Raw genomic sequence first — 19921 nt, 5'->3', positions numbered from 1 at the left:
TGCACACTGATGGCTCATATTCAGTTTCTCACCCACCAGTGCCCCCAGGTCCTTTGCCACAGGGTTCCTCTCAATCCACTCATTGCCCAGCCTGAATCCATGTTTGGGATTGCCCCAGCTCAGGTGCAGGACCTTGCACTTGGCCTCTGAACTTTGTGAGGTTCACATAGGCTCACCTCTCCAGCCTGTCAAGGTCCCTCTAGATGGCATTGTATGTACATGAACAGGAGGGTTACACCATGTCAAACAGATTCAAATAGGATCTTAAAAGTTGTCAAAGGCCTAAAATAAAAGGGAAATCTAAAACAAACAGGAAAATACCAGAGAAAATGTTTGTAGAACCTTGTTTTTCTAAAGCCTCAGGAAGTCTTAAGTTCTCATAATACCACAAATTCTTTGACAAAGCTGCAGTGGTACTTTGCAGTGTAGTGGGGCTGGGAGTTTGCCTTGTTCATTATGCTGAATGTAAATTCTGTCAAAACTAAATCAGTATTTTTTCCAGAAATCTTTTTTTGACTTTTTTTTTTTTTTCCCCCTCAGGGTCGTCCTGGCCCAAAAGGCATTAAAGGAGAACCTGTTTTTGCTCAAGGCAGTCTTAAAGGAATGAAGGTAAGACTTGTCATCACATAGGAGAAAATTCAGCACAAGCAACACATTGATGTGCTACTGGTTGTAGGGCTGATGCTGCAGATTCGGTTGCTCGTGATGTTAGATGTGGGGATCCTGCCTATGTCTGCAAGCAGAGCTGTGAATGCTCCCAGCACTGGGAATTGCTTGGTCTTTGCACAAATCTTGTTCGTCCCACACTGGGATGCTGGGACGTTGCTCATCCCGTTACTGCTCGGTGTAGTTGCTAGCCCTTCGCTTCTCTCTGGAGAGCTAGTACCCACCATTCATCGTAGTGCCAAACCACAGGTGTGAGGAATTCCTTGTAAGCTTATCTGGGCTTTTATGGGGTAGCATTCGTGTTTCTCAGTGCAGATGTAGCAAGGGAGGAGCCCTTCACCTGCACTCTGAACTTCCCTGTAGCTGTCATCTTTGCATGTGCCAGGTCTGTTGAAATAACAGCTCAGGAAACTTGCAAGTGCACGTTAACATTTATACTGTGCCATCCCAGCTGCCTCCCAGTGTTTTTTGTACTGGGAAGAACTAGTCAGTTATATTCTTTGTTTAAATATATGAATGTCATGTCCCACTCACAGTATTATATCCTTTCCTGCTGTGAAGTCAGGATTTGGTTCTTTGTTGCCTTGAAATACTCACCAGCTTACTATGTTTTTGATGGTTTTGATTTTTGCTACAAATACCTGGTTTGGAATAAATCTACAAAAGATTCAGTACCTCTTGTGGTACTGAATTCAGCAATATTTAGCAGCCTCATGCTTCATGAATTATTGAAAATATTAAGAAATTTATTCTGTCATGTAAGGCCCCTCACACTGACTTTGATGGTCAAAATTATGAACTTTTCTAAAATTCTACCCACATTATATAAACTCATAGGTTGGTAAAAGTTAAATAGATCTTTATTTACTTCAGTATTTAGTTTCTCTTGTTACCCATAAATAAAATGGTTGCAGTTTCTCTGGAGTTTTGGAACCTCTCCATTACTCAATTTAAATGTGGGAGCACAGGTGTCAAAATATTTTCCCATTTACACTTGATCTAATATTAACTAACAGGCCATATTTCTATTTATACAAAACCTAATGTTCCTTACAGTTTGCTGCAATAACACAGTGTAATTTTTACTCATGCATTTTTAACTTTAGGGAGAAAATGGTCTTCCTGGACTGGATGGAATTTCTGTAAGTGATTTAATTTGGGGAATAATGATTTAAAGCATGTTAAGGAGATAATTTTTCTTGTATTGATTCTGAAGACCACTTTTTGAATTAGTGGACCATGTATTTACATGTGTGATACCAGTAGCATGAGCAATTCCAGCTTTGTAATGATAGGAGTGGATCTACTTTATGGCAGAGTGAGTCAGATTTTTGCTTTTGTCTGTCCTGTTTTTCCTTTTTCAAATCAAGCTCCCTTCTACCACTGAACTTTGATTTTCAAAATGCATCTACTAACGTGAAATGGATTGTTAGAGTATTTAAATTGGCATACCTAATTAGGGGATATTACTTAATGTTTCCTGAGACTCACTTTGGTTTTGGGTGAGGTTGGATGAGGTAAGTGCTACACATTCTGTATTTGTCCTATGTTGTTCTTATAGGGCCCAAAAGGTTTTCCAGGTCCGATAGGTTCTGCAGGTCCTATAGGATTACCAGGTTTGCAGGTAAGAGCCCTCAGCTGTTGTGCTTATTGACAGAACCATTCAAAATGTTGACGGTTTTCCCTCCTTGTCTGTATTTGTGTCATGATAATGAGCAAAAGTGTGTGTGCAGCTAGATGGACCGAGCACAGCTGAATTCAGGCATAGAATACTTGAATTTAGGCAGTTCAATCTAATCACAGGAGGGAAAGCTCCTCTCTGGAGCAGTGCTCAGAGCAGCAATCGTCAGTGAGGGCTCCAGCAAAGCCCTGGAGTGGTGTCTGCAAACACTACATTATACTGTTCTGAGCACTTCCTCGTCCTAGGACTAGAGGGAGTATGCTCTGCATGACCTCTGCATGTTTGGAGCCTCTGTCATCATTAAATACTCTAGAGAGTTGCTTTTTCAAGATGCTGCCAGAGAGGTAAAAATGAACTATGTGTTTGTTGCTTTTAAATTGAAGTTTGATCTTAATTAGCCAGAGTGCCAAAGGGCTATGCTGTCTGTTATAGATGTGAAGACTTGAAGATCATGTGTGTCAGTTACTTTTGCTTTGGGGGCAAGAGATGAAAGTTCAGGTACCACTGCAGATCCCAAGATTGTTCCAGTTGTGTGCATTCTAATTAAGCCAAAAGAAATAAAATCTTGATCTTGTTCTCAATTAGGGTCCAATGGGTCCCCCTGGGCCACCAGGTCCAAAAGTAAGTACCTATCCTTCTTTTCTTATTTCTACACCTGATTGCTGGTTTTTTTTAATAGTGCTGTGTACCTAGATGATAGCGATGGTGGTGGTGCTGTTGTTTTATTATCCATCATTGGGGTTTTTTCTCTCCTAGGGTAACATGGGATTAGGCTTCCAAGGAGAGAAAGGAGAAAAGGTAGGTGAAACTTGTTCTGTTCTGGAAAGGGTGTGAAATAATACTGTAGTGTTCCGTCACAGTTTGATCCTCTAGAAAGTGGCTAGATTCTAGCATTCTCTTCTTTTACTTTTTCTTTTCTTCTCTTGGACTCTTTTACAGTCCAAATACTAAAGAGTCTTGCTGGTTCCTTATCTGTTGGTACACAAAAAAAAGGATGGGAGCTTTTTCTGGAGGAAGAGGGAGAAGGGGAAAATCTCAATTTGTGCAGTACTTTCATGCTTATCGAGACATGAGGTCCTTGGACATCTTTTGAGTCATTGTCTTTCCATTTATGTGGACCCTCACCTCTTGTATTGAATTATTCTACTGAATTCATTCTTTTGGGCTTTCATAATATCCTTTGAGTCAACTGATGTATAGTCTCACTATCCTAAAGGGGTGTCTGCGAGAAGTTGCACTGCATAATGGGGATTCTCAAAGTTCTGAATCTGGAACTTCATTCTGCTGCTGTTTAAAACAGTTCTCAGTATTCTGCATTTCCAAAGGTTTCTTGTCTTCTTCTCTGTCATATGTCTCCCCAAAGTTTTTCTGGAATGTTTTCCAGTTGATTTAAAAGCTGAGCCTTTTCTTTTTTCTTGCCCTGTCTTACATACAGAACTTTTCTGAAACAGATTTATTTTGTTCATTTTCATTTTCTGTCTGATCTTTTGACTTTCATGACCAAACTCCTGTGCCAGTGTTCAGGCACACAGATATTATGTACATGGGGTATAATTAGAGTGTCTTTTTCCTGATTTGTAAGCCACTTTCATTGGCAGAACATGTTTGATTTTCTATGTTAATAGCTTTCTCTTGCCAACAGGGTGATGTAGGGCTGCCTGGCCCTCCAGGTCCCCCACCATCCACTGGAATACTGGAATTCATGGGATTTCCAAAAGGGAAGCAAGGAGAAAAGGTCTGTAAATTCAGTTTACAAACCCTCCCCATGCTCCTTCATTCAAGGCTGAATGAAATTACTGGACAGTGCGGGCTGTAGTATTTCCTAATTGAAATAGTTTTCTAGTTTAATCTGACAGATGGCTAATAAATAAAAATATTCTTAGCTCAAAGCATGTGGACCTCTGGAGAAGCATACCTCTCAGGGGAAATCTGAAAGCTATTTAAAGGTTTTCATCATTAATCCTAAAAATAAATGAACTGTAGTTTGTTTCTATTGGACCTGTGAATTTGTGTCAGCAAAAAGTCAGAATCCATTTAGAAAAGTAAATAAAAAGCTCCAGCTCTTTTGCTCTGGCTATAATGCACACTACTCTCAAATACTTTGCTATCCTGGCATTTATTGAGATATATATTTAGCTCATCAGTGTTTTTATAAACGCTGTATGGATCTTGAGTTAAAGACTCTCTACATGTATGAAATTTTGGCATACTGAATTGATCGGGGACCTATACAGGCTGGTTTGGGAGCCCAGCCTGAGTTTGCCTAAGCCCCTGCATAAGTCATGAGAGAGAGCGTCTTACTTGGTGGAGTTACATTAGCGTGAGGTGAGATTCAAACAAACACCATTCCTTTGGGCTCACTCTTGGATTTGTAAGCAGGATCGTGAAGACATTATGCTATCTCATCATGTGTTATTTTGCTGCTTTCCATGAAGTACTGTGCATGTTTCAATTCCCTGGATGACAGTACAAAAGGCTTCTGGTTTGACTTCTAGCCGGGGAGGACAGTAGAACAACAGTTCCCAAGTAGTGGTCTATGAAGCCTTGGGAAGAGGTCACAGACAGCATGTTGTGTGCACCGGTGCTGCGCTGAGTGACACTGTATCTGGCATGTGATGACACAAATCAAGTGTACTTACTGACAAACAAATTACACGGTGCTTTAGGAGTCAGGAGCACGATGGGTGGATTGGGGAAAGTCTTGCTTTCATGGGCACAGTGATTTATTGTGTTTACCTCTTTCCATTGTCAGGGTGAGCGAGGTCCTCAAGGATTTCCTGGAGAAAAAGGATTGCCTGGCCTGCCGGTAAGAATCACAGAATCACAGGACGGTAGGGGTTGGAAGAGACCTTCAGCGATCTAGTCCAACCCCCTTGCCAAAACAGCGTCACCCAGAGCAGGTTGGACAGGAACATATCTAGGCAGGTCTTGAGTCTCTCCAGAGAAGGAGATTCCATAACTCCTCTGGGCAGACGTTCCAGTGCTCTGGCACCCTCAGCACAAGGAAGTTCTTCCTCATATTCAGACGGAATTTCCTGCCTTCCAGTTTGTGCCCGTTGCCCCTTGTCCTGTCGCTGGGCACCACTGAAAAGAGTTTGGCCCCATCCTCTTGACACCCACCACGAGGACAAAGCAAGGTTTTTTATATATGCCTAGTGTGGGTTAGAAGACTCAACAACCTCTGAATAACTAGTAAGGTCTCTAGAGGAGTTTCTAGGCACCAGAGTACTTTGAAAATCTGATTAAAATGTCCACAGGACTCTCTGAAGTGTGTAACTTTGATCTGATAGCTTTTGTCCTGGAGATGCAAAGAAGATAGTGCTGTCCTCCTACAGCCTTTACAAAGCAGCCATCATTTCTCTACGTGTACTCTGCAATTTGCAGACCTGCAAGTAGATACACCCTTCCCATGGCCACATGATGGCAGTGTTTCTTGATGTCCCACAACAAATTCTATTTTTTTCCTCTTTAATTATGTCTAAACATATTTTTCATCATGTTACTTTAAAGTTGTAAAGCACATGTAGCTCTTTCTGCCTGTCTGTGTATAACCAGTTTTGAAATGGGCTGTTCAACATTAGTGCTCATAAACTCAGGACTGTGTAGCATCTTCTCTGTATGAATCAAGAACAACAATTTATCCCTGGTTTCCAGACTGCTGTTTCCCAGCTTATAACCTTTTGTAAACACAGGTTATTTCGATAAGTTTAGGGAATAAATATTTTGTGGAACTTCTGACTAATAAGATAAATTGTTTGCCAGTTTCTTCGATGTGCAGATGTTCTTCATAGAAAGACGTGCAAGAAAAACCTGTACACGAAGCACAGTTTGTTATTGGCTTTTCTGGACACGTTCCATTCTGTGCATGTTTAGCTTTATGCATCACAAGAGGCCCATTGAAGCTCGTGGGATTGAACATATGTGTGAACTTAACCACAGCCATAAAATATTTCAAGATCGAAGCTTGAAAATTGCTTAACTACTGTAACTCTTGCTGAAATTAAATCCTGGTGTTCTATCTCTGGATCTGATACTTCTTGTTGGCTGGGAAAAGCACCAAACATTTCCAAATGCTGAGCGTGATAATGCTCATTTTGTGTCTTTCTTAGGCTTTAGAAATTAAAAAGGGTGTTGTGAGCACTCCCTTGAGCTGCTGCTGTTAAGAAATGGGATTTGGAATAATTTCTAAATGTAGAATACAATACAGAGTAACAGTGGCAGGACTTTGTTGTTTATAGCATGAGGTTACTTGCATCTGCCGCTGAGATGTGCCATGGGTTAAATGAATGGAAGTCATGAGGAATGAAGAAATGTTCTGCACATACTGCCAAGTCTGGTTGATACAGGTTTTCTTACAGGGGCAAGAGTCCCAGCAGAAACAGTCAGTTCCCCTTGTCTCTCTGTTGTACTGTTTATGTTAAGAGATGAGTTTGTGCTCGTTTTGTCTTAGGGCTGTGCTATTCAATTCCAAACAGGTCACAGATTTAATGTTGACATTTTTCCTCAGGGTTTTGGAGGTGTTGGAGAAAAAGGAGAAAAAGGTGTGCCTGGCTTACCGGGTGGCAGGGTAGGTAACTTCACAAAGTCCTTAAATGCCTGTCCTCAAACACGTGGAGCGGGCCTTCCCTCAACAGAAGCATTCCCAAAGCATGTAGGACTGGGTCCCGTAGTAGCCAGCGCCATGGAACAACAGAACCAACAGCTTGTTCTTCTCTCAGTAACATCTCAGATTAAAGGTGAGATGAAAGATGAATACAGACAAGACAGCCCAAGAAAATCATACTGCAGCCCCACTGTTTTTCCAGGTTTTTTGGAAGCTTCAGAGAAAAGGAAGCTTGCAGGAGGTCCAATTGAAAATAGAGAGGCCTTGCAGAGGCCTTAGGGTTCTCTTAACCGATGCCAGAAGCAGCCATGAGAGAACACAGAGATCTGGGGAAAAAAACAGGCAAGCTGGCAATAGATGTTTGTCTTACTAGCCAATGAATGTGCGTGCTAACAGCATATTCAGTCACATGCCAGCCACAGGTGCTTCAAAGCACCATGGCCTTGCAGAGACGTGCTTATACACAGCAGGAAGACCAAGGCATTCTGTTCTGCATGTGCAGAATAAGTTGTCAAGATCTAAAGTCTTGATTGCGTTAAGTTTCATGGCTTTATAATTGCAAACTACTTACCTGACTTCCGAGTAAGTTGAGGCACCATAATTAACTTGAACTGCTGATTAGAAAGTTAATAGCTGAAGAATTCTTTTAGCAGTTATTCTGCTGAATTCTTTCAATTATGATTGTTAATACCTGGGAGATGTGGAAAATCAGTGGTAACTTCTCCTTTTGAAAGTTTTACCTTTTCATTCTTTGGTGCTGAGATATTTGGAGCCTGATACAGTAAGACCAGATGGAGATGGAGCCTCTGAAAGTTAATGTTTGCTTGCTCTTCTAGGGTCTTTTGGGACTGGATGGATCTGACGGGATTCCAGGGAGAAAGGTGAAATTGCTTTTATTTTTTACTGTACTTACAGATGTCATGTAACTGCTTAAGATCTACTGACTTTGTTATCTAGTGGCTCCACGTTCTCTGGTGGATGAATGCACCTGCCTTATTAAACTCGTGAGAGGTAACTAGAAACTCTGCATAAAACTCTAGATCCCTTTAACTGTCTCTCTAGTTATTCCTACACCTCCACAAATTGGAACTTGTACATTCCTTCCTGGAACAATCAACTCTCCCACTTTTCCCTTTTTGGGGGTGGAAATGGCCAGGTGATCAAGTGGCTGAAAACATGTTAAAGCACTTCTGCTTGCAGATACAGCAGTGGGAGTTGTTCAAGAAACCGACTTTCAGAAATACAGTTTTCATTTTGCAGCCTGGAATTCAGTCACTTGTATGTTTTGTCTCATGTATGTCCTTTTCAATATATAGTGAACGTGATGTTATCTCAAATAGAATCTAATTCATATCTATATGCTAAAATTATATGATTAAAACCAAGCCCTTTGTGACAGGTTTCTCAACAATACTGTGTATGGGCTATACTGGGGCCTACAGCTGTCCAGGACTTCAGAATGACTGGCAAAATTGACAGTTAAGGTTCCCAGCTCCAGAGCTCTTGGAATATTCCATTTTGTCTGCAGTAGAGATGGGATTCACAATCCATGCTGGGCGAGGTCGAATATGTTACCCGACAGAGAACAGCAGATCACTTCTGTGTAGGTTTCCAGGCACACACCCAGAAGGGGAATTTTGGTGTCCCTGAGAATGCACCAGGAAAGGGACAGCTGGAGAGCTGGATCTCCCAGTGCGCTTTAAATGGTTTGGTGGCAATAATTTGTTGGAGAGAAAGCGTGGGGGACAAGGAAAATAGTGTTTTAGACTGCTCACTCCACAAGCATTTCTGCAGTTCTGAGAACTCCAAAGTGTAACCTGGATTCGGACACCGTCATACCCAGGATCTCACCATTTTTATAGACAAGGAGGCCTGAAGGGGCTCTGGCATTTTGTGAGCGCTGAGAAATTGATGCGTTTGGTTTTCTCTTTATTTCTCCTGCAGATGTTTGGTAGGATATGTATTGGGTTTGTGATTCACATCTAGGCACTGCAGATGTCTCAGCTAAGAAATAATCCCACTGTCTTGTTGTCTCACTGTGTAACAGTATTACCCTGTGTGCCTCTGCAGGGTCATCCAGGCCTTCCAGGCTATCCAGGACTGGATGGAGTCGAAGGCGTGAAGGTAACTTCTCACATGAAAAAAGCATTGCTTTTTAGAAGTTACTTGTGTGAATCGATAAGTATCATTGCTCCAACCAAATCTCTTCTTTACCTCTGTACCACTGTAATTTTCAGTGTGTTTCAGGTCCTCCGTGATTGTTAAGGATAATAATGAATGGTTGCTAACTATGGACACTTGGGTGTTTTAATATCTTTACAATGTTCATTCATGTAACCATGACTGACAACTGTAAGTGTAGTCTCTCTGGTCTCCTTTATCCTTACTACAATGCCATATTTACTGCCCAATTGATGGAAGTAAGTGGATGTTAAGATAGTTGCCAAGGCTCTCTGAAGACTTGGATCACAAATCTACAGGTGTTGACAAGCCTGAAAAGAATGTGTTCAATTTCTTGTACTGGAGAACGGCAGCACACAGAAGACATTTTCTGGGTATCTCGACTTGGGCAGTCGGACATCTGGAAACCAAGTGGAAAATGGTCGGATAGTAGTTTGCTGTGAAAATGATGGCAATTTGGACAACAGTCAGATTTTGCACTTACTATTTCGAAGAGGATTTGATACTGTGTTAGAGTGAGAGGAAGGAATGACTCTGCACTTTGTCACAACTTACTTGTTCTACCTGGGTGATTCTATGGAGGAATCCATATTGAAATTCGGGATTCCTAGGCAACAGATAGCTGCAGTGATGAATGCTTTTGAAAATGGGTATGTTCATAGCAGCTCTCTCGCTTTTACCTCAAGGTGAACAAGTATGATCTACCTGATACTGGTCAATATGCAGATCTGATAACTGGTCACCAGTACACGTGGTATATACAGGAGGTACTGGGATGTCAGGGCAGCAGATGATTGTGAATAGCAGAACAACAAAGTGAATTCTTCCCCAGCACAAAGAACGATGGTCAGTGAATGACCACAGACATTGCTACCATAATACAGTTTGTTTCCTGACAGCAGCCTTCCCCTCCATCACCCGACTGAATGTGGTGTGAATCTGTTTCTTTCTACAGGGTGAATTAGGTGACATCGGTCCCCCAGGCCCTCCTATCGTTGTTGACAGGGAAGGTGTAGTCATTTCAGGTACGTGTTTCCAGTTTGGTTGGGAACTCATCTAAAGCACTTTTTCTGATGCAACTTTCCTGCTTATTATATTTTACCACTTTTCCACATTGTATATTTGGACTAACCCATCCCTTGTTATTTTTCCTGTAATTTCTGTATTTTTTGACTAACAGGCTGACTGCTTTGCAACCTTTGCAGCCAGTGAGATCAGTGGCCACTGGGCTAGTTGACTGACCAGTCTTTCAGAAGAAAATCTGATGAGATTTTCCTCCTTGTTTTTCTGTGTTTGTCTAATAGGTGCCCTGGGTGACCCTGGAAACCCAGGGATACCTGGTCCTCCAGGAGAGGAAGGAATCAGTGGTTTACCAGGCCTTCCAGGAGCTCCAGGGTTTCCAGGACTGGAGAGAGGTAAAGCAGCTATGAACAGTGCCCTTAGCAAGCTGTTTTCTGGGTTTGTTGCCGAGAAGACTCTGGGTAGTGGCCTGGAGACGGTGAAGGTGCTGGAGCAAGCCTCTCTCTGCTCCTTCAGCTGGCTGATTTGCAGGGATGACACACAGGGAAACCAAGTGTTTTGACTTGGATGGCAGCAGAATTAGTCTCACAATGGTTACAGCCCCAGAAAGTCTTCAGGGGTGAATGTTTGGTGTAGCAGTGTACATGGAAGGTTGGTAATTTGATTTCCATTTCAAATGAGCTGATTGGCAGAACCTTTCCTACATTTCAAATAATAGCAGATATTTTTGAAAATCAGTTTTTAATGACTTAATATTTGTAACTGAGAGCTTGGAGATTGGCTAGAGAAACCCACTGTAGGTGGAAGCTATTTGTCCCATCAAAGTTCTCACTTGTGAAGTCCTGGCCTGCAATGATCCAGAGACTAGGAACTGCTAAGGAAGTTGTCTTGCTCAAAGGAAACCAGAAATAAATAAACCCCAATCTTAGGTAGTCAATTGTCTAACTGATCAGTGGGACTTAAATGCAGCCCTGTGGAGTTTTTTGGATGACCAAAGGAATGTGTAATTGGGATCCAGTTGGTGCTTCCAATTAGTAAGTTTTCCTTTGTGTGCAATTAGAAATTGCTGACATGGTTCCAGTTGAGGGCACAACAGTAACTTTCATAACATTAAAAATACTAGAATGTGTTTGCTGTCGGAGAGCTGCTCACTGTGTTATCATTGTCTAGATGGACTGGGCCCTGGAGGGTCTCCAGGTATTCCAGGTGTGAAGGGTGAAGTGGGAGAACCAGGAAGAGCAACGATTGGATTACCAGGCACCCGCGGCAGAGATGGTTTACCAGGTCTGCCAGGAGCACCAGGATTGCCTGGTCCACCTCGTATGTATATTTTTAACATCTATCTTTATACTGGAGTCAGAGTGAAATAAGACAAATAGTCATTTATGTATTTAGTTCTTTGCCAATGAGGTTTAATCATCTGTAAATCTTAAATGTTTGGTTGACACATCATTGTGATTGTAACTCACAACCTTAAATATACCTATCAGCAGCCACCCCTCTGAAGGAAGAAAATACAGCTAATTATGGTTAGAGTGGTAGCCTGAGAGTCTGAAGCACAAGGTTGTGTAGACACAACTTATGACACAGACAACTTTGAAGTTCTAGGCTAGTCTCCTTACAGGCTTAGATAAAGAATAGACCGTGACTTTATGAGCACCCTGGGTAAATGTCTAGTCTTGCGAGTATGTATTTTGGGGACCAGGAGTCATGTAGGATGCCTGAAGAGAAAGTTTTCAGACTTAAGAAAATGTGATTGTATTTTTACATGTTCATTTGTATGGATGCCTTGATTAGATTAATTATGCATTGCTTTGTTTTCCTCAGAAATTGAGATTTCCATGAAAAGGGTTGATTTTACACAAACCTTATGCTTTAGCATTCTGCCATAAACTGAGTTGAAACAGCCTGTTTTAGTTTTGAGAGCCAACCTTTCAAAACAGGGCACACTCCAGTGACGGAGCCAATGAGCATGGTCTGATTGAAACGATTTTCTGTGGGGAAGAAATAAGCGCTCTCTTATCAATAACTGTTTGCTAGTCAAATCTGGCTCGTTTTTCTGCAGAGTCTGTAAAGCTCTTGTAGCTGTTTTTAGCTGACGGGTGCAGTTTGTTTCCATGGAACATCAGACGGGTGCTGGTCAGCACTCCGTCTTACTGTTCTCACTGGGGGTTTTCAGACACAGTAGTTTTAGATTATGGCAGATCACTTTCCACTGCTGTTTCTGTCAGCTCATGTTTCATTCTATTCAGCATATAAAGAGATGTAGAAAATAATCCTGCAGCTATAAAGTGAGGGACTGGGAAAGTTCCGTTCACCTTTTTGCCATTTAGTCTCTTTGCCTGAGCTGCAGCAACTTAATGAGAAGTCGAGGAGCTCTGCAGAAGGCGGGCAGCCCTGGGAATGACTCTACCCTGCCGGCAGACACTGCTCCTGTATCAGAGCTTCTGTGCCAACTGAAAGGGCCCAGCCAGTCATCACAATCACCAGTACATTGATTAGTCCCTTCAACTTCTATCCCTATGAGTGTCAGCTTCTCCCAGAGCTGTGAAGGCACGTCTGCTGTGAACTAACTCCTTTGCCCTTCTTTATACAACCTGTTCACAGTTTGGTTAGTTCTTCGGCCAACTGTCTTTGAAAAAGAGCAGTAGAGGAATGAAACTGTTGCATCCACATTGTGAGAGCTTTTGCTTTTCTGTGTGGGAAGCTGAAAGCAAACACATGGCAGAGGGTTGCCGCCTGTGACACCGGCCAAGTTCCAACTCCTTCTGTAACTCCACAGTTGCAGTTTGATCCAGTGCCATTTCTGTCATTGCGTAACTGACACTGCAAGTAATTAATGAGCTGGGTATCTAGCCTTCTCATGGCTTTTGCTGGCCTTCTTTCCACATACAGGCCCTTCATTTTCCCCAGACACGGTCCTGGATGGAAGGACTGGGGCTCCAGGGGAGCCTGGACAAAGAGGGCTGCCAGGAGCTTTGGGTCCCAAGGGGTACAAGGGTAAGTGACTCTTGTTTTGGGAGCACCTTTCAGCAGTCATTGAGCCTCATAAAGTTATTACCACATGGTTAATATCTTAAGGGATGAGGTGGAAGTGTCTTTATGACAAAAAGCAGGAAGTTAAGACAGATTAAAGGAGCCAACAGCATTTACAGTTCAGAGAGAGTTGTGCCCAGCACTGCCAGCAAAATCCTATTTCCTACTTCCTACTCTGCTCAGGCAAATAAGCAGATAAACATCTCACAGCAGAGAATTAGCTAAGTAAGTTATACTTTAAAGTCATAAGATGTAAGGAGACTTAGAAATAAAATCTTTTTCACTCCTTTTCGCAATATAGGCTGGAAATTACAGAGAAAATTTTATTCTCCTCTGTGCTAAAAAGGATGAGAATTTAGGTCTTGGTGTGTGACAGCCAGCAGCAAAAGCCATGGTGACTCAGATATCACTGTGCTTTGTGATTTGGATCCACGGCCAGTTATGATTCAGGAACATACGATGATATCCAGCTGAAGGTCGTTGTAACCTACTGTGAGTGGGAGTATGGATCTGCTTTCTCTGACATATTAACTGTCTCTTTAAAAATCACAAGACTTCTGTCCTAAAACTCTCCTAAAACCATTTGTTTAGGAGAGTCTAAACCTTTGGGAAGAGGTCAAGAAGTGCTGAGGCTCATGCTGCACATGGTAATTGGGTGATGGGCATTGCACAGAAATTAACCTGGACAAAACCTGAGCTCCACTTGCTCACTCACATCACCTGAGCAGAGCAGACACAACATCAAATCCTGTGCGAATGGCTTTGTCCTAATTGAATCAAGTACTGCTTGTGGAGCTCTTGCAACTGAAAAGGGTCTTTATCCAAATGAAAATGAATTTGGAGTGTTGACTTTATTTTCCAGGAGAGGCAGGTGATTGTGCTTGTGATGGAGGAGTTACAAGAGCTGGTGTAAAAGGCATCTCAGGTCCACCAGGTTCATCGGGAAGTCCTGGTGTGCCTGGGATTAAGGGCATTGGTGGAGACCCAGGCACTGTGGGCGCACCAGGACTGCGAGGCCCTCCGGTAAGGCAGGAAGAGTTTATATTGGTTGTCATGAATTAAAGGAGAAAAAGTGCCTATGTGCAATTGCTGGTGTTGGTTGTTGTGAAAGCAGAACAGCTTTTTGTTTGTGCATGATTTTTTCTACTTGTTTGGATTTTTTTAAAAAAGAAAAGGCAACCCAGAAACTGAAAGAAGCTGAAAGTAGAGAAATTATCACCTATAAAGAATAGGAGGAAAAGTGGTTCTTAAGTTCTGAGAACTGCATGTTTAACAATCAAGAGAAAACCAGTAACAATTATTCATGCTGGGGCTTCTTGGTGTAGGCACACATGGATTAGGCTGAGGGTTCTTGCTAAGCGAGGGCTGGCTGGGGAAGCAGATACACATCTGCATGGAGAGAAGACCTGACAAATCGAATGGTGAGATCTTTCCACATCATTGCTCATAGCTGCAAAAACTGCGTGCCATAGATGCAGTCTCCTCCTCAACTGCTGTATGCTAAATACCTCAGTGAGAGTTGAGCTGTGTTTTTTATGAAACAGCAACCATAACAAACAGGATTTTCCAAAGTGCTGAGTGTTGCTCATTGGCAGTATTTACTTTTGAAAATCCTAGACCATAAAGAAACCAGTCTTGTTTTCAGAGTACCTTTGTCAGTGTCAGTAAGTGCAGCACACCACGTAATAGGGAAGAAGATCCGATGCTTGGGCCCTGTTATATCATGGGCGATGTAATGTCCCCAGATGCCATCCAAGGTTGCTGCCACTATAGTGCTGTATAGCAGGGTTTGGCCACCTAAAAGCTGTAGTGACTTGATTGAAACATTTGGAAATAATCAAACCTTTTTTATTCTTCAGTGTAATGTATACAATAGGAAACCCTTTGGAGTTCCTAGCTCCAGTCATTGTGTCCTGTTCTCATACAACATCTTTAAGAAGCAAAGCCTTCTCTCTGCATGTTCATGTTCCTGGGGTTTTTATCTTTTGGTCTGTAGGCTTTGGCTGGTCAGCAAGGTCTTCCAGGCCTTAAAGGAGAAAAAGGGGATCCGTCCTATGGAACGGGCAAAGGTGCACGTGGGGACCGTGGTGCAACAGCACCCAGAGGACCTTCAGGCATCCCGGGAACCCCTGGCAGGGATGGACTTCCAGGCTTGCCAGGCCCACCAGGCCTTCCAGTAAGTTCAGATAAATTTAGTGCAGTGCTTCAGAACTGGAGTAAGGAGCAGATACGATAGAAAGGCCTGGCTTTCTAGTCCTGATTAGCCTTGTGGTAAGTCTCCAAATGCATAAAAAGCTCACAGTCCCCGAGCACAAATTTGTCTTGGTTGGGATTAATAATTGGCATGCATTATGCCTCTGGCTAGCCAGTCAAAAGATAAATCATTTCCAGTAGTGAGGTAGACCCTAATGCTGTTTTATGTTGTGTCCTAAAAGATAAAAGACACTGTAGGCTTAATCATGAGTCAAATCTTGGAATAGAAAGATCACACCAGGATCTTTTTAATTAAAAAAAAAGGTCTTTCAGAATATGTAATATTTACATTTTGGCAAATACAACATAAAATATTATTTTTAATAGTCACTGAGTTTTCCTGCATTTTGATATACTGATGGATAATTTACAGCAGTTTCCATGTACCTTTCCAGCCCCATCTAAACCTTACACAGAACCAACCAAACTCCGGGACATTTGTTAAAATGGTCGTGGTGTAGATTCTTCCTACACCTCCTTGATATTCACCTGTCATTGTCTTTGCTGCCCACAGGGTGATGGTGGGCTAGGTTTCCCAGGTGAAAAAGGACTCCCAGGATTACCAGGCTCCAAGGGCCATCGTGGAGAAACTGGTTCTCCTGGCGTTGGATATCCAGGTCCTAGTGGAGTTCGTGGCCCGCCAGGTGACCCAGGAATGGATGGATTTCCAGGACAAGCTGGTCTTCCAGGCCCTCCAGGTAGGTGTTGCTGGTTCTGTATTTATTTAGAAAAGGTGCAAAGCTGCTAAAAGTCAAATGATACTTAACTTACTGCTGTGTTTGTAGCCAGGCCAGAAGATTGCATTATATTAAAGATTGCTCTTTAAATTAATTGAAACTGGTTTGTGGGCTCACCAAACCTCACACAGCAGTCACAGCTTCCTCAAGTTGTCATGGTCAGGAGGACACAGATCGTAAGCAACAAATACTCAAATAGTACTCAAATACTAAGAGTGTTGGATGGAGCTACTCACTGACTGTTGCTGTAGAACCATTTTACACCAAAGACAGTTAGGAAGATTGATGTAAGGAGGTTTTCAGAAAGCATAGCCTACTTCACTGTCCTGATAAAAATAGTAACTGAGACTTTTGAATCAGTTTTCAGAACTATGACTATTATTGAAATAGGAGCTCCAAGTAGGGAGTTCATTTATGACTGGTACAACCAGCTCTGGGCTGTTTGCTTCCTGAGGTACTACAGCTGGTATGTACCTACTCACTGTTGGTATATGTACCTAAAGCAAACCTTGATGACAAGTGATAAAGTCAGTAAATACAGGGTTGATAATGTTTCATGTATGATGTTTCATTTTCATTCTCAGAGTTCAGAGTGAGCTGTGTGGAAAGTCATATGTCTAAATATTTAGGGAAAATGTTTTCATAACAAAATGACTGCAGAGTGCAAGTCCCAGTGTCTTGGTTCCATGTCAGCCATTTAAATAGAACTTAAGATAAACACTAATTTTTCTTTGCTGCTGGTGACTTTTAGCATATTTTCCATTCTGTGTGTTCTTAGGCTTCTAGGTTTGTAATTCTGTCCGTGTCAATAATGCAGAATCAATAACATATTTGCAGGCATGAAGTTGTTGCATAGGTTTGTGGACTGATAAAGTGGAGTTCTGAGTTCGTAAACCTTGGCGGTGAGACCACTGCAGTATGACCACTCTTAATCCCAGAGGGAGATGAGACCTAGGCCAGAGTAGCACTGGGAGGTTGCACAGACATGCCGGATGGCGCGTTACCTCACGTCAGTGTCATGCTGGGTTGTTGTTATGGGGTGAGGAGACAGCTAGCATTAATGTCCCCCCCCAGGACAGTCTGCATAAGCTTTTTTTCCAATTCAAGTCACATGCTAAATGGTAAAAGCTTTACTAATTCGTAGCTATGAATGCTTACATCTTTGTTTGGTAAATTGCCTCTTACAAAATCCACTAAATTAAAATTGCATTGTAAGATAAGTAAAAGTAAAATGCTCTGTGCATGATGTGAACTCTAGATATTCTGCGGAGCGCATCAGAAGCCAGCTTATTAGGAATGCTACATCAAAGCTTTGCTAACAATGAACGGTCCTTTGTAGAAGAGTATCTATAGTCAAAATACGTGGGAAAGTGTAAGTCATTAGCCAGTTCAGTTTGCACCTCCATAGAGATGTGTAAGAAAACTTGTGAATGCATCATTCCCTCCGTACTAGGAAATAATTTGCATATGTTAAAGGACCCTTTGATGTAGTAAGTTTCATCTAATACTAAAAAAAATGTGTGTTAGTGGAAGAAATAATCATTTCTTATACTGCCCAGACTGAAAGGCCTTATCGTGAACATGTGGAAAGACATTTAAAAAGAGACTGTGACCTACTGAAGTTACCACGTCAAAGACAGCACTGAGGAATTTTGCTCGAGTTCATGGCATGTGCAGTAAAACAGGGTGAAACAGTCTTGCTTTGGAAAAGCCTAACTCAGTAGTTTATAAAAAGCTAGGCTGATTTTACCTGGTAATGAATGTCACTGAACCACTTCTTAGCGCTGTTTGAACCAAAACATTTGTAGGGATCTTGACAGCCTTTGCACCAGAAAAGACATATTGGATTCCTTTATGAGGCTTTTGTCCTGGCCTATGAGACCCCTATTCCCACTGTCAGTGTCAGAAGCAAAGAGACATATTTATTATCCATACAGAAGTCCACTGGTTTGATTGGATTTATCCAGGAAATAATTTGATTCAGGGTCTTCTGCTAATAAAATTTGTGAGTCATCTGAAAATGTTAATAATTTCTGAGAAAAAGTGTTTAACTCGTGTTGCTGTGCTGGAAAAAATATTCTCAGTGCTGCCCGATTTAGGCCAGATGACCTCCTCAAGGCTGAAAGCAGTCACAGTTTGGAGTGCTCTTGAATGGCTGATGAATCAATTGGTCTTGTCGGTCTGGGAATGGAGCTTGAATAGAAGGATCCTGCAAAGAGAGTTGTAAGGAAATGGGAAACAATGTATCTGTGATACCTGATTCTCTCATCCTTAATCAGCCTTGTAGTTGATGCCACGTGTGAATTAGCAAATACTGGGCAACAGTGCAGTTAGGCAGCTGCTCCTCTGTGCATGTAAAAGTGTTCAGAGTAAGCAAAAAAAACACCTCTCTTCCCCAGATTTGCTTTAGTAGTCATCTTTTGTAATAAAATGATAATGCCACATAAATTTCATTCCGCTGAAGGGGTTGCTAGTACAAACAGAGCCTTTTTTTGAGAGGTAGAAGTCAGTCAAAGAGCTTTGAAGTTGCTGAGTCTTGTTTGCTGTGAATAAACTTTTAAGCCATGTGGTTATTTCTTAGTCTGAAAGACTGTAGAAGCAGCAGTTGGAGAGTAAGGCTGCAATGAAAAATCCTTGCTATTCCACCCTCCAAGCATGCATCTCTCTGGCCTAAAGTCTTGGGTGACAGGTTTTTTTAAACACCTGTCAATACTCCTTAGGTACGCATTTTATCTTGCACGTGCACATTTATTTTAGAATTTCACACTATAGTGTACTGTTTATATACAGCTTAGAAACATCCTCAGTTTTTGAAAGTTAGGAACACCTGTCAGCTCCCTCTGGCTTTGAAAGCTCTCTTTTCAAAGCTCTGGCTTTGAAAGCTCTCATCTCTCTTTTCAACAAATTGAAAACAGGGAGGTTTAGATTAAATATCAGGAAGAAATTCTTCACAGAGAGGGTGGTGAGGCACTGGAACAGGTTGCCCAGAGAAGCTGTGGATGCCCCATCCCTGGATGTCTTCAAGGCCAGGCTGGATGAGGCTTGGAGCAACCTGGTCTAGTGCAAGGTGTCCCTGCCCATGGCAGGGGGGGTGGGACTAGATGATCTTTAAGGTCCCTTCCAACCCAAACCATTCCCTGATTCTATGATTCTATGATCTTGGACCTCCCACTTTCTGAGCTCTCATCTTGGACGTTCCGCTCCCTGAGTCAGACTGCCGTTGTCAGTGCCTCTTGCATCGCTCCTGCCGTAGGCAGAACCAGTTGCTGAGTGGAAGCCGTGGACATTGTGCTACAAGCAGTAGTTGCTACCTTTTACTGGTGGTGCAGTAAGTCAGCATTAGGGATGCAATTAGACAATTTCCAGGCTCCAAATGCCTTTTCTTAAACATCGTGTATCTGAACCACTTATCGTGTGTCCTGTAAAAACACCTGGATACTAAGTGTTCCTCTTCTGTCCACCTCTCTGAAGGGGGCTGTGTGCAACCTCAGTGTTTCTTCGTTTTAGGTATCACCTTGCCCTGCATAGTTCCTGGAGCATATGGGCCCCCAGGGACTCCCGGCTTTCCAGGATTGCCAGGTAGGGAGACAAGCTGATTATAATCCACTGGCTGGCTACCAAGAAGCACTTGTTCCTCAAGGAAGATAATAACTGCTAATTAATCTCCTCCAAGTGATAGATATTCTAGAGACTTAACTGGCAGAACAATGTTCTCTTTTTTCCAAAAAGACTAAATTTAAATCC

The 19921-nt window shown here is 42.2% G+C and overlaps 1 protein-coding gene across 1 annotated transcript in view; it reads left to right on the top strand.

Annotated features, from left to right (window-relative positions):
* Nucleotides 1–540: 540 nt before the first annotated feature.
* The window catches only part of LOC104512657 (collagen alpha-6(IV) chain-like), a gene marked incomplete at its 5' end in the record, with an annotated part of 35566 nt that continues 16185 nt past the window's right edge, over nucleotides 541–19921 (top strand). The window contains 18 exon segments of the mRNA XM_010155717.1: nucleotides 541–609; nucleotides 1773–1808; nucleotides 2228–2290; nucleotides 2933–2968; nucleotides 3104–3145; nucleotides 3990–4082; nucleotides 5100–5153; nucleotides 6855–6914; nucleotides 7787–7831; nucleotides 9021–9074; nucleotides 10087–10156; nucleotides 10436–10546; nucleotides 11322–11471; nucleotides 13047–13151; nucleotides 14050–14210; nucleotides 15184–15363; nucleotides 15955–16138; nucleotides 19685–19756. Coding sequence (XP_010154019.1) covers nucleotides 541–609; nucleotides 1773–1808; nucleotides 2228–2290; nucleotides 2933–2968; nucleotides 3104–3145; nucleotides 3990–4082; nucleotides 5100–5153; nucleotides 6855–6914; nucleotides 7787–7831; nucleotides 9021–9074; nucleotides 10087–10156; nucleotides 10436–10546; nucleotides 11322–11471; nucleotides 13047–13151; nucleotides 14050–14210; nucleotides 15184–15363; nucleotides 15955–16138; nucleotides 19685–19756 — 1585 coding nt within the window.

This window comes from Eurypyga helias, unplaced genomic scaffold, assembly GCF_000690775.1.
Source record: "Eurypyga helias isolate BGI_N326 unplaced genomic scaffold, ASM69077v1 scaffold14027, whole genome shotgun sequence".
In the NCBI taxonomy this organism is placed as follows: domain Eukaryota; kingdom Metazoa; phylum Chordata; class Aves; order Eurypygiformes; family Eurypygidae; genus Eurypyga; species Eurypyga helias.
This window is presented reverse-complemented; position numbering and strand designations above follow the sequence as displayed.